This window comes from Bombus bifarius, unplaced genomic scaffold, assembly GCF_011952205.1.
Source record: "Bombus bifarius isolate JDL3187 unplaced genomic scaffold, Bbif_JDL3187 scf7180000007978, whole genome shotgun sequence".
Classification (NCBI taxonomy): domain Eukaryota; kingdom Metazoa; phylum Arthropoda; class Insecta; order Hymenoptera; family Apidae; genus Bombus; species Bombus bifarius.
The window spans coordinates 4,657,194-4,671,654 of record NW_022884363.1 but is presented as its reverse complement, the minus strand read 5'-3'; the positions used below and the strand labels follow the sequence as shown (position 1 = coordinate 4,671,654).

Here is a 14,461-nt window from a genome sequence, read left to right as displayed (position 1 = left end):
TCGTTTCGCGTTTTCTATCTTTGAGGTAACCGATCGCAATTAAGGTTCAATACCCCCCTGGTTCTTCTGAAGATTATAAGAGTTTCAAGCAACAACTTTGTCAAGGACGCGGCGGAAACAAAGAGAACCCGCGGCAGAGATGAAGCAGATAAAAAGCTGAAGGTTCGCGGGGGAATAACGATTTCAGAGTTTAATGGTGAATTTACGTGGACGTGACGATTAAAACCAGCGGGGATCGTGAACAGTTCCGAGGAGTCATTCGCTGGCAGCCAGCGACGATGTCGTTTAAGACTCTCACCGGACGCGATTCAGGGAAAGTCACACGCTCGTAAATCAACGCGGTAATGGGCACCGTTAGATTTGCAATGATAATCTCATGGTAATGCATACGATTCGGTCGAGCGGACGAACGAGAAAATAATTAACGAGCGAGCCAAGAGTTCGCCGAACTATCGGCATCGCTGGTGCTGATCCCCGGGGATTTACGAGTTCCTGGATTTAAACCGGCACAAAAACGAGCATCAAGGGATCTCGTCTGGCTTCGTAGCTTGATAATCCATCGGTAATTCTTGCTCAAGGCTCGTACGAGTCAGTAACGATTCTACGATGTTCGGTCTGGGGAGTCCACGAGTTTCTTTCGTACGAATATTGAGTACTTAACGAGAAGCTGGTTTGCAAATTTTTTTGCTTTTAGTTTTAATCTTCGGGAATTCATAATCGAATTCCAGTTTACAGTGGCTTTACAGTGTTGTATCAATTGATTATAAAAAGCGGCACTGAAGCATTAATAAGGAGAACAAGTTGCAAATTGCTCGAACCGGCTAGTTCACGCAGATTATGTGTCATAAACTTGCAAATTATTAAACAAACATTACGTGTTTTTATGAGAGGAATGATGATTAACGCTGATCCTCATGGAATTTCAGTAAAATATTTTCGTGTTTCTTCTCATGCCACAAATCAAAAGCAAGCGTTGTGTTTACGGTTCTCGGTGAAACGACGCCATCAAGGGATGTAACTCGAACGTTTTCGCGACGCGGTGCGTCAGTTTCACGAGTGATCTATCGATCTTCGAGGGTCGTTAATAAGCATCCCGTCAACAGCGTAGGGTAAGGTGTATCCGCGGTTGCCTCTAATTCAACTGATCGATCGCAGGATAAGGGGTCCGTACGATGGGACACTATACGTATAATGGACGATCCTGCAAGCGCCAAGCGGCGGCAGCAGCCATTTACCATTCAATTACGCCGCAATTACAGGATCGTGTGCGTTCCGTGGCTCAAACTCTTCGACGATCGCATACCGTGCGCATTTTCTCGATAGACGTTTCGACCCTCTCTCTGAGATCTTTAATTGACGACTGTAAAACGAACGATCCGTGAGATTCTCGCGATTACAAAACGCGACAAAAAGGTAATGATTCCTAATGCCCGCCGAAAAGCGAGATAATGGTTCCTGCGATATCTTCGATGCGAACCAACGATCTTCGGTCTTATTAACAGGCTGCGGTGTCGCTGATAGATACAAGTAAACGTAATGAAGAATAATTTAAAGGTCGTACCAGAGAAATGACGAGAGTCATTAAAAAAGCATCAAACTTACCCCTGTAGCGCGTGTGGAGGTGCCGGTCGAGGCGGAGGTGGCAACGATTTCCTGCCTGGAGTGTTCTGTCGCGGCGCCAGGGGCGGAGGAGGAGAACTAGGTGAACCAGTACCACCGTATCTATCCGTAGGACACTGAGGTTGAGGTTTTTGTTTCGGTGCGTCGATGTACTTAGGGGGCAGGGCGTAGTAATTCCTCTGTGTCACGTCTCCGTGACGTTGGTGATGGTTGGGCACGTATTTCGGGGGCTCGTGATACTTCTGAGGACTCGACTCCGACGGGAACATTTTGGAATTGGCCTCGTAGCCCGTCTTCACTGGACTACCAATTGCAAAACCGTGGTTTCCACCTTCTAGATATTTGGACGCGCACTTAGAATTCTCAGGCACGGGCAGGTAGTTTGGTCTCGTTGCCTGATTAGATTGATTACTCGAGGCACTTTTATCGACGTTTTTAGGCACTTGCGGCTGAGGTCTCTGACCAGAAGAGGATTCCAGTCTCTGAGCCGAATCGTTCCTGAGTAAGCCAGAAACGTCGATTCGCGTTCCGTCCACTCGCATCGACTCTTGCCGAATGATTCTCGGTTCCACGGGTACTTGAGGGGCAGGTCTCTGGTTCCCAGAGTCGCTGTATCGCTGCGAGATGAGATCAGGTAGTTGCGCCGGTGGCCTGCTAGAGAAAGGCCGCTCCTCCGATATTCTCCTGGCTGGCGTTACTCTGCCATTCACCATTAACTTCTGCGTCGACGGGTATCTTAAACTCGACCGACCCGTAGCCACCATTCTATGTGTGGCGAATCCAGCTGAAACACCGTTCTCCAGCACCATCTCGGAGTCGACATGCTTCAATGCAATGGCAGGTCTAACGAATTGGTGTTGCTCCTGTTCCTGGGACACCGTCTTCACGGGCGAATTTGGGGAAGACTTTCCGGACTTCTCGTGATCTCTCTTGGAACCGTGTTTCGATCTTCTCATTGAGTGTCTCTCTAACTTGTGTCTGTCGCAAGATCTATCACGAATCTTTGTCTCCTCAGATTGATGGTGCGTGCTGCTGGGCTTGCGCTGGCTCTCAGTGAAACAATCTTCGCTGAGCTCTGGCGGCGGAGGTGGCAGTGGATCATCGCAATCGTGAACTTCATTTTCAGTCACTGTAGGAGGAGATGGCGGTGGCAAATCGGGACTGGGTACACGGTCGTTGTAAACGTTTCTCAAATGTGGTTTTTTGGGTGGCCTTTCTGGCACCCAATCGTCGATCGATATAGCTGGTCCTACTATCACAGGGCCTAGCAAGTCCGTAGAGAGACTACCGCAGCTGTTGCTGTGCTGATGCTTAGGACTCGACAGTTCTCCATTACCTTGGTTCTGATTCCTGTTGCCATTTTCTCGCCAGGTGCCACTGGCGTAGTCGGAGGCGGAGCTCGCTCGTCTCGAGGAAGGCGGTCTAGGACGAGGGGGTGGCTGAGGCGGGGGGCTTTGAGGCGCAGGAGCTATTCCTTGGGCTAGTTGCGGTTCTGATCTCCAGGATGCCTGGTGGTGTCTCTCGTAGAAGGAAAGCAGGGCTTTCTTTTGTATGGCTTTTAACGTTGGGTCGGAGACTCTGTGGCGTTTTTCTGGGTCCAGGTAAGTGTAACGCATCTGTTGTTGTTGTTGTTGTTGCTTCTCCAGCTCGTTTATACGTTCCGCCACTGACATTTGTGGCTGCTGAGGCAGTGCCGGCACCATTCTGAAAGAAAGAATACAAATTTAATAAACTTTTGATGAGGACAAGGGATCTTTGAGGTATGTGGAATTATAACGTCACCTTGAAGATTGCGTAGATTCCTGAGGCTGAGTAGTGCTAACAGGGTACAGCTTGCGTTGATTTCGTTCGCGGTCCAAGTACAACACACTCTCTGAATGGTGTCTTTGTGGAGTTTGAACTCTGGCACTGTGAGCGATCAACTGTTTGCTACACGGATGTCCGTTCGCTTGACTAACATCCGACATCGATCCATGTATAGGGTTCCAATTTTCGGGACTCTGAGGGGTCGTAGCACCGAGCTGCTGACGAATTGGACTCTGTGGCATCGGTTGAGCCAGTGAACCATACTTATCACCTTCGATCCTCACCGAATTGTCCCACTGAGATCCTGACTGCGATTTATCCACTAGAGATTCCTCGTCGATGTTCGACTCTTGCCACTTGCTCTCTCGAACGGTCGACGAAACGTCTGCTACGTTGGTCGATGCGTTGCAATGATTGATCACAGCCGGTAAGCTAGATCTACCCTGACTCTGCTTGTTGCGATCGTTCATCGAAACTTGCCACTTGTCTGGCCATTTCTCGCTGTGCCTGCCCTTTGTGGTTGGAGATAAACCGCTGGTGCTGACGTCGCTCATAGATCCTTGCCACTTGTCATGACAGCTGTTGTTGGGTTTCTGAGGCAAAATTCCACCGTTAACGCTGCTCACGTCCGACATCGATCCGTGATGCCACCGATCCGAAGCGCCCTGGCGAGCTGGCAACCCGCTGGACACGCTCACGTCCGACATCGATCCGTGCCATTTCAGAGTTTCGCTGCTCGAGGCACTTCCGCTGGACGTCGTCACTACGCTATCTCTTCCTTCCCTTGATGTATCCTCCCAGGTGGACGTTGGCCTCTGTGCCACTGCCTCGCTGTCTCTTCTCAACCTGCATGAGCAATTTGAATTTAAATATTACATCACAAGATAAACGAACGATTGTCGTATAAATCGTCCAGTATCGTACCTATCGAGGAACGGTGTGTTCGTCGTAGAATCGACACTGGAAACGTAACTGTGATAACCTTCGGATTGTGCGTAGCTAGCTTGCTGAGAATGTTGCACCCTCGTGTACTCTTCAAGGCCCGCTTGTGTTAGGGTTGCTTCCCTGTAAATGTCCACCTACCAACCAAAGCAGAATCCAATTACTACATTAATCCATTGGTAAGAGAAAACGTTGAACGACCAAGGTTATGCGTTACCTGGGACACTTGAGGATCTTGATAGCTTCTAACGTAGGCTTCCAAATCGGCATGGCTGAGGGTCTGAGCCGTTTGTTGCTCGCGTTCAGGAGGCGATGGCACCACATACTCCGCATCACCCAGAGCTTTGCCCTCGCGATCCACGCGAGGCCACAATCTCGATTCCTCTTCCACGGTGGTTCTATTACGCGACTCGAAAGTCTCCGCCGGGATCTTCTCGCAACGTTCCATCACCGTCTTCAGCTGCAATAGGAAAATCGTTGTTTTTCCTGAGTGGTATTCGAAACGCTTTCGTCCGTCCGCCTTCGCGTACACGAGTGTTGTACCGCGGGGCTGCGTAATCGATTGCGCAATCAGCACAGGCCGCGCATACATTTGCCTGAACCTCGGTGCGTAATTGAACTTAAGCTGTATTCAGTTTTTGCCACGCGAGCCGCTCTTCCCATCGAGTGTCAGCGTAATGCCTTTCGGTTTAAAATAAACCACCAGGCAACGAGCTAATTACCGAAGTAGGCAAAAAACGCGTCCAGCTAATAAGGAAGTTCTAAATTGAGCAAAAGGAAAGTCGAATGAATTACGGCGCATTAACGTTCCCCTGTACCTGGAAACGTTGGAATTCGCGTACAAGACGAGGATTCTTAAAAGTCTTGGGAGGAGACATGGGGCGCTGGTCGGGCGAAACAACGCTTCGCCTCGAAATCGTTGGCCTACTTTTCAGGAAGTCGCCGGCGCAACCACGCGGCGATTATGTCACCGCGAGAGAGAAAGGAGGGTGCGAGTGTGGGAGATTAATTATACGCGTCGTTTTAGGGCGTAGCGATTTACCAAGGTTCCGACGTGCCCGTCGTTCCACCGATGTTTAACGCGACACGATTCGACCAATTAAACTTCCTTCGGTCGAGGTTCTGCATGTGCCCGGACACACGTCGTCGCTGTCCTCTCGTGGAACATTTCGCGTGCAACCAGAAGCACGCCGAAAATGGTACGATAAGCTCGGCCGGTGTCCGCTCGTGACTCGTTAACACCGAAAGTGCTTCACCTCCTTGCAAATGAGTTTTCAATTTCGTAACTGCCTGTGACGCGAAGGAATGCTTGCCGCACCGACACGTGTGCGAGTAAGTACACCGAATGAATCGGATCGTGAGATTTTATCGGTATGCTGACGCATCGGATCGGGAAAAATTCCCACCGGCGGCGAATCGATCGAGAGCTACGACGTGATACTGCGAATGGGCATAGAGATACGTTACCTGCTGCGTGAACGTAGGATTGGGCCTCTTCGTGTGCGGTCTGGTGTACTGGGCAGGCTTCTCCTTCGGGTAGTTGGTGTGATCGGTCCAGGACTTGGATCGATGTGATCCGCTGTGGCCTGAACTGTGAACATCCTCGTCGGGGTGTCGCTCTGGCGCGCTCGGCCACGACGGGTACTTCTCGTGACCGGGGCCATAGCAGACGCCTTTGAGGCTCGACGCGTCTCGGACTGGCGGTGTTGGCGGCGGCGACGCTTCGTCTCTTTCATTGAGAGGGAGCGTGTAACTGTCGAATCCAAGACTCTCGCTATACCTGTTCGTGCAAACAAGGAAATACGTCCATTAATGGCACGCGAGTTGAATCGTGTTTGGTCACTAGTCAACATCTATGGAAACGTCGTGACGAATCGTACGCGTGGGAGCAATTATACGCGAACCGAGAGCGAATAGTCGGTGATTAGCGCTCGCACCGCGCGATGAATCACCTGCGAGACGCTCGATAATCCCGGTAGCTGACCACGGATCTTTCCTCTCCTCGTCGGCGATGTCATTGAACCACTTTATTAGCAGGATGTGTGGCCGCCGCGTAATTTATGGAATGACGAACAAGTTCAACGTAACTGGAAACGTGTATAATCAGGCTATAATTGCGACGTCGTGCGTGGACCCCGTCTTCCTAACGACGAGATACCACGCTGCTCGCATCACTACGTTTGACCTATCGCGAAATCTAAGTATGCCGCGACTAATACAGAGAACGTCTAATTGGCTGCCAAACGGTATCTCTTATCTTGCCTGCAAAAAGCTGCTCGATAAAAGAGTGCGCGAGCTAACCGTGGAAACTCGTTCCCCGATACAGATGGGGTAAAATAATTCATTTCGATGCAACCGGCGGATCGATTCCTCAATGAATTCTCAAGCGAAGAAGAGAAACAGGATTTGAATGACTGGAAACATATTTTCTTTAGAAAATCGATAGAAATTGCAACGATTTTACGTTCGGGAGTTCAATGATTCTAAAAATCAAAAATTAAAAAGATCGGAGATTTAAGAACGCGAGTTGCGTCAATTCAGACGTAACATCGCGTGAAAGATAAATGTCTCGAAAAGCAAAAGGCAATAAGAATGACTGACAGCAGAGATGACAAGACTAACAAAAGTTCGATCGAAGGTCACGTACCCGCTGTCGTTCTTGTAGCCCGCAGTATTCTTTTTGTAAGTTTCGTTGTAACCGGCAACTGTGGCTTTCTTCGCTGCGTTGGCAGCCTCGTGCTCGTTTTCCGTGGACCTCCTACCGTCGTTTCTACGCCGATAGTACTCGTTAGGAGGCACCGTCCGAGACGGACTCTGCTTAAGGCCATAGCCTTCCTGAGGATACGACGAGGTACTCTTGAAATTGGCAGTCTCGCTGCTGTGGCCGTGACTCGCGTACTTGTAGGAGCCTGGAGGACAGGAAGGTGGGCCCGGGGCCTCATCCTGGACTCGATATCCTGGCGGTGACGGCTGCAATTCCGTCATCGTGTAACCAACGTCCCCGCCATCCGGGATACACCTATGCAAACCAGTAAAAATAGGTTCATTAGTTTGCGTTTTTATCGTCGTGTCGATGTTTTATAAAGGATAGGTAAAAGATTTTCGGTTTTACATAGCATGACCGATCTGTCAATTGAAACATCCAGGCCAGACAGTTTCCTCTTTAATATCCAAGCGTTATCGTTCTCCCCTATGTGATAATCGTCAATGTCATTCAGTGATCCACTTTGGTAATTGCATCTTCCTCTCGAGGTTTTTATTAGTTTCGTGCGATACCCATTACGATAAGTTTATCCGAATTCTTTCTCCACCTCACCAATTTCTTTCGCGCACCTTGCCTCGTACGGAAGCAAGTCCCCGCGTTTCTTACACTGCCGTCTTTTACAGCACAGAAGCAACTCCTCACATTCCGAGGATCTTACGTTCCGTGGATTAACATTACTTCCGACCAATAAATTCGACTGTCCCGAGGCAATTTACCGGAATATGCAAAAACTTGTAACATTCTCACGCGTCCTTTTTCATCGGCGAACGCGTACACTTTTTACCGCTTTATGGAGGAAATAAGCCGAGCAGACAGCCTTCTAATTGAATGGTCGGAAGGTTAATTAAGACAGTAGTCGAACGATCCTGACGGTGTACCGCGAAACGGTACCAATTTAAATTAAAATCGTTAATCAGGAACGCAGCCACAGAGCCGACGCGGAACGGTTCGCGATTAGTCTCGGTTTTACGGATATCACCGTTGATCGACCACGGTCACGCGTAAATTACAACATACCGTAGCTTTCACTCGGTGCACGCGCACCGTATATATAGATTCCTGGGAATCTAGATCCCCGGAGATCTATCGGATCGCGACTCGATCACGCACCTTTTACGACCGCCACCACCGTACACACTAATCAATTTGTTCGCGCGCGGAAAGTACATTGTTTAAGTGCAAACTCGACGAATCGGCCGCTATAGGCGTGTCCGCGATAAAATCCAACGAGCTCGCTTTAACCTTTCGCTCGCGATCACGAGGAACGAGGCGCGATGAGTCGCACCAATGCCGCTTTATCGAGAATATCGAGCGTCGTTCTTGAATTATATGTGCCGTGTAGTAAGGTCTGTGGATGAGAAAGGTGTGCCTCGGTAGCGCCTTGCTAATGAGGATGAATGGACCATGATCTAGACGTGAATTAAGGGAGATTCGAAATTGGCGCTGGAATTATGTAGTAGCTTTCAGTTTTACGGTAATCGTATTTTATCTTCGTTAATAGGCCCATAAACTTCTGTTTCTAGTACCACTTAGAACATCGATCTTCTTGTATTAGAACAGAAAAGTAGGTCGGACATATCGTGTATGATATGACAAATGCTTTATTACGAGCATGGGTAAACGTTGCTCTCCACTAAACACCCACATTCTACATTAACTTTTTAATCAAAAGAAGTCGGATGAACTTTGGCATGCTCTCGAAGCCGCATTACAAAGTATGACTCGGTTGCTCCTGACACGCTCGTGGCTCAAAGAAGTCGAATAAAGGATTGCTTTCATTTGTCGCTGATGAAAAATTGCTACCCACGCGTGGCCTCCGCGAGACGATTTCGTTGGAACGGGAACGCGTCATATTGACCGTCATCCGGCAGTGAGATGTAGGTCAGCCGAATGCTCCCGAAGATCTGCGGCTGGCCGAACAATCGGCCGTGTATCATCAGTTATCACGACGTATCCTGCGATCGCTGCGTGATACGAATAAGCCGTTCTAGATTCTTCCACGTTTACTCGGGAACCGCTCGCGTCCGAGCGCACAATCGTTGTCGTTGTACGCCCCGCGCGATCAAGATCGATGACGTTGGCGGAAAGCATCCACCGCCGTTCCTCCGCCGTGTTCTCTTAAACGCTTAAACGTTTCTATGGACACAGTCCGTTGATCCTGTAACCAACGGCTGGACATACGAATGAAAACGTGAGAAACGGATAAGGAATTCGCCCGGTAAATTCTCGACGCCTCCATGACCATGTATATTTATGCCTATGCGCGCGTGAAACCGGTACATCAGCGAGGTCAGCGATATAGAAGAGAAGGAAGATGGAAGAAATCATCTGGTCCACGATGCAACTCAACCCGCCGCGATTTTTCCTCCAGGCGTTCCTCGATCGTGGCGGATGATCCTCGATCTCGAGCTCCACTTACCAGTTCGCTGGATCCACGCGTTCTCAAGCGGCCTGCACGCATTCCGCCGGTTCAACGGGTTGCAAAATGCGGCGGAACGATTTTGTAACGAGCGAAAGTATGCGGCTGGTGTACCGCAATGCATAGCAATACGTAAAAACTAATAATAAGAGATCGTTTCGAGTGCCTCGATCTACGCCTGCCGTTAACGAAAAGCAAGTAGAGCGACTTAATAAATGGATTGAACGCGAATTGACAAGTCGTAATAAGCTAATCATATTTAATAACCACGACAGTTGGATGACGATAGACAACGAGTCGCAGAGACACGAATTCGACAAAACGTTGCAGCCGAGAATCGTAAACAGCTCCGAGCAACCGCGTTTAAAGCTAATAAATTGAATATAAAAGCCCGCTATCAGGTCTCGTATACACCAGGAACTCACGATCTTTAGCGTGCGTTAAATTGAATTCGTTATGGTGGGCGTGTCGGCGCTGTAGTTTCACGTAATAAGAAACGAGCCTGAATAGACGCACATGACAGAATTATGATCCTTTGGGATTCGAAATGCCTGTCGTTTCGTACAAATATACTGCGAATTCCTATATTTCAACGATTCTGCGTTTTCTACATAATCTTGTTTTTCTTTGTTCCAACGATTCTGCGTTTCCTACATAATCTTTGTTTTTCTTTGTTCCAACGATTCGTGGACTAGGTAGGTCAGTTTAGCGAATTAACGTGCTACTCGTGCATTATCTTTCCCTCACGCAAATTGTCTCGCGGAACGCAAACTGGTAGAAACGAGTCCAATTACGATGGTTCCTTTGTACTCGCAAGTGAGTTGCATCGCGTCTGACAACAAAATATCCGCTCTTCTGCACCGGTTCTTAGTAATAGTTTAATAATAGTAGCTGTAATCATATCCTACCGGATTCCTTGGGCGAACACGCAACCCTGTTCCGGAACGTGTAATTTTCCCTGTCGGAACCGTCAAAACTTTAAGCAGGAGAACGCGCCAAATAGAGAACATTAGAAAAATCAGGCCAGTAGCGCGATGACTGTGTTTACAGACATTATTTTCGATGAATGAATCTTTTTTTTTTTTCTTTAAAAATTATCGTGATGTTTCCCAAATGGAAATTATGTAGGGAACTAATGAGATTTGGAATTTTCGAGTGCGTGTCTCTTGGTCGTATACGTGGCGAATACATTATGTAGGTAAATCTCCAAGGGAACGTGTAATTTCCTCAGTTAGGATCATCAAAAATGCTCGTGCACCCAATAATTCTTGTCCGCTGTACACGGTTATTTTACGTACTAATACACCGTTCTTGATATTTCTTTTTACGAACACTGTTGCCATTTTGGTAATGGTCGACGATCTTTGGACGTTAGCTCTGCAATTTCGAGGTTTCAGCAACAATTTGAAAGATCAAGCCATTGTGTTTTTCGTATGCGATCTAGCTCGAAACAAATGCTCTCCGTATCAAAGCAATTAAGTTGACATTTTTCTCAATTTTACAAACTTTGAGATCCTCAAATTTTGGATCCTTGAAACTTTAAAAATTTTAATGCACCGTGATAAAATCGATACACTGAATACTCGCAGGGGGTTGGTTTCTGCCGTAGAAACGTTAATAAACTCATCGCGTGGTAAAAACGGAACGCGGAACGAAACTCGTACACGCAAGCCGTGCCTAAATTATCAGATCGTTACGAGAGCGGCGAACAAAACGACTAGCATGGTCTCCAACATGGCTGAATGGGCTGGAATCGCGCGTACGACAGAACGAATCTGAATGGAACGTAACGAGACGTAACGCGCTCGAATGGGAATGGAACGCAGTTGAACTGGGGGAAATACGTCGAGTCGAATCAAGTAAAACGAACCGTACTGTTCAACAACCAAAAACGAAAGTACAAGAAACAGATCGTACGCAATACGAGACATTTGGCGAGCCACATGCAGAAGAAAGACAAGAGAACCGAGAAAGACGATAAAAGAAGAAGATGATGAGAACCGCGATGATACGGGACATGGTCGCGGAATTACGCGTGCGAAAAGGAAAAAGAGAGGCGACGACGTTGAATCTCGGCTTGCACGTCCTTAAATCACCGGCGTTAATTGCTGGTCGAGCAAGATCGTCGCCTTGAGTTTCGCCGTGATAAATTCACAGCGATTCATTCGCAACGTGCACGCGTTCGTCCTCGAGGGTTGTTTTCCCTGTTCGCGCGCCGCTGCGTCTTTCCTCGCCTTCTTCCCGCCGGCTTTATCGCGTCGCGTCGGATTGCAAGCTCGCAAACAGTGGGATCCTTTCGACGACAAGCGCGCAACTCGACGAAGTTCACAGAATCTGCAGCGACGCGGAGTATCGCGTTTCCAAAGACCAAGGACGGTTGCGAGATGCCGCGGAGGAAGTAGATACGCGCGTATCGGAGGCGCTAAGGAAATTTGTCGTCACATTAAAGACGCGGAATGCTGGGATTAAGTGTCAGGGAGGAACGTAAGGAATGGCGTTTGTGAAGCGGTGGATACCTATGATCTGCCAGAGACGAGAGAGTAGACATAAACAAAACCACTTACAATCGAGTGTTACTAGACGGCAACCAATAGCTGCAGCCGCAGCAATCGCGTTTTGTTTATGTCTACTCTCCCGTCTCGTTGCACAGATTATACAGTGCCTTTCTTCTATTTCGTGTAAATTTGTTTTCTTTACTTAAAGCAAAATTAGATTTCAAGTCAATCGATTCATCGCTAACTCATAGAGTAAAATAGGATTATCTGTTTAAAGGTAGAGTCATGATTCTGGAAGTTATTATTCTTTATAATAGCATTAGAGATGGCATATATTCGCAGAGAACGAGAAACGATGAGCCGCCGCTAATTTCCTGTATGACAGTCTAACAGTAGATCTAGCGGTTCAATTAGAGGCTCCGATCAGGAAGTAAACATTTACGAATCTTTTATTTTGCCGCGAGAACTGTTAACTGTTTTAAAAAAACGTTGCATACGCTTCGTAAGAATAGTAATCCGCGTGTAATTACGATTACTTAAGCACAGTTAGCCGTGCACGCCAGTCGTATACAACAAATGTTTCCCTTCTGCTTGCACTTTTAAACGATGCCAAATTAAATATCTGTCGAGATCTAACCGGTACACTTCGTTCTTCGTGGTTTCCGGCAGCAGTTTGATCCAGCTGTTCGACACAGCTCCCGTGATTACCGTAAATCGTTCTTTACGTAACGCCATCAACCGAACGATATCAGCTTTTAATGCACCAGCTCCGCGCGTCCTATCGAATCGCATAAATTCACGTCCGATACCACCGATATTAACGAGTCTATTGCTACACTGTAGTCATTTTGCGCTTTCAAATTGGTCAATGCACATTTCCATTAAAGAAATAGATGCTAAAATATATAGATGTAGCATTTTCAGGAAGTGCAACAAATCTCACTGTCTTCCGTATACTGGAACAAGAATTAGACGATCGTGGGCAGAGTAAATCAGAAAGTTCACGGGGGAAAGAAGAAAAAAATGGCTTGAACGACCGGCTCGTGAACGTTATTCGCGTTACATCACGTAATTAATGCGGCCGGCGCGCACGTGTTAGTTAGGGGAACGATCGAGAGCGAGCGCTCGAGAGTCGGATTTTAATTCGCCTGTAATACGCGCGCGCGCGCTATTTTAATCAGGCGCAGTATGGAATTAATGGCGGCACCGATGCATCTATCAACCTGCTTTCGAGATAAAGACGTTTCGATGATGCTGGTCGCGCGATACCAACTCCACGATCAAAGGAGTGAAAGTCTCTCCTCGAGATTCGCTATTTATATGGATTACCATACAGTCTGACAACGAATTCTTGCACGAGGAATTTCGAGGCGAGAGATACAGACGAAATAAATAACTAGATAATTCTTTCGCAATGATGAATGTCGAGAGAGATGCGATGAAAGGTTCCAGAAATTACCGTGAAATTTAGTGGGTTACAAAGAACATTCGAATTAAAATGTCAATGAGAACACATCCCCTTGACGCTATCAATATCCTGTGACGGCAAGAAGGCATTAATTCTTCTTTTGCGCTGTCCATCGAAATAGCAGCCGATTTGGTTATACTTCAACGATGCTGTATCCACGGATCTCGAATAATTGGTTGATAGGATTCATTCCGGTGGAGAGACTGGAGCGCAATTGGCGGCGTGCGATTCACGATGCATCGTAAAAGGAAGCAAAGAAGCCGATGGAAAAACAATGAAGGTCAGCGTGCGCGGGTCGCGTTCCTCGCGGCGACAGCGGGCCTCGGAAAAAGAAATTGACGAGGAATGCGGGAGGAGGTTAAACGGCCGGCCGTAGAATACCAGGAGACAAGATACGAGAGGGCTTATCGTGTCCCCGCGTCTATTTCTCGATCGCTGCGAGCGGTAAATTCAACGCGAGCACTGTCCTCGAGCGAGCAAAACGACAGGATGGAAGGCAATTACCGCCGGAGACAGCGAAAAAGCCAGATCGATAGACGATAAAGGGGCTTTCGTTATGACGAACGAGCGAGATGGCCGTGTACGACCGTTCGAGGACTCAGAGACGATGAAAAATAAAGAAGAAGTTCTTAAAGAAGAAGTTCTTAAAGAAGAAGTGTGTTTCAGACCGCCGATCTGCCGCCGAATGATCGATAATTAACGTCCCCATCGAGCAAGCTTTAACTTACGACGAGCAAATAATCGTGATGTCTTGGTCCGGAGTTGTGAATCTTATAGTTAAATCGTCAATCTTATGAAAATTTTATATATCCGTTTGATAAATTACAGATCACAGAGAAAAAAGTCGATGCATAGCTTCTTTCCTCTCCCTCTTTTTTTTTTTTTTTTTATAAAGATCACAATACGTGTGAGCACTATGGATCACGACTTACATATATAGCTCATGA

The 14,461-nt window shown here is 47.6% G+C and overlaps 1 protein-coding gene across 3 annotated transcripts in view; it reads right to left on the bottom strand.

Annotated features, from left to right (window-relative positions):
* Positions 1-14,461, bottom strand: part of LOC117204452 — a 162,349-nt gene that overhangs the window by 44,039 nt on the left and 103,849 nt on the right. For all 3 annotated transcript variants that reach the window (XM_033441859.1, XM_033441860.1, XM_033441861.1), the window contains 6 exons: positions 7,016-7,387; positions 5,836-6,148; positions 4,586-4,828; positions 4,351-4,505; positions 3,403-4,272; positions 1,603-3,324 (listed from right to left, as the gene is read on the bottom strand). In XM_033441859.1, coding sequence (XP_033297750.1) covers positions 1,603-3,324; positions 3,403-4,272; positions 4,351-4,505; positions 4,586-4,828; positions 5,836-6,148; positions 7,016-7,387 — 3,675 coding nt within the window. The remainder of the gene's footprint in view (positions 1-1,602; positions 3,325-3,402; positions 4,273-4,350; positions 4,506-4,585; positions 4,829-5,835; positions 6,149-7,015; positions 7,388-14,461) is intronic.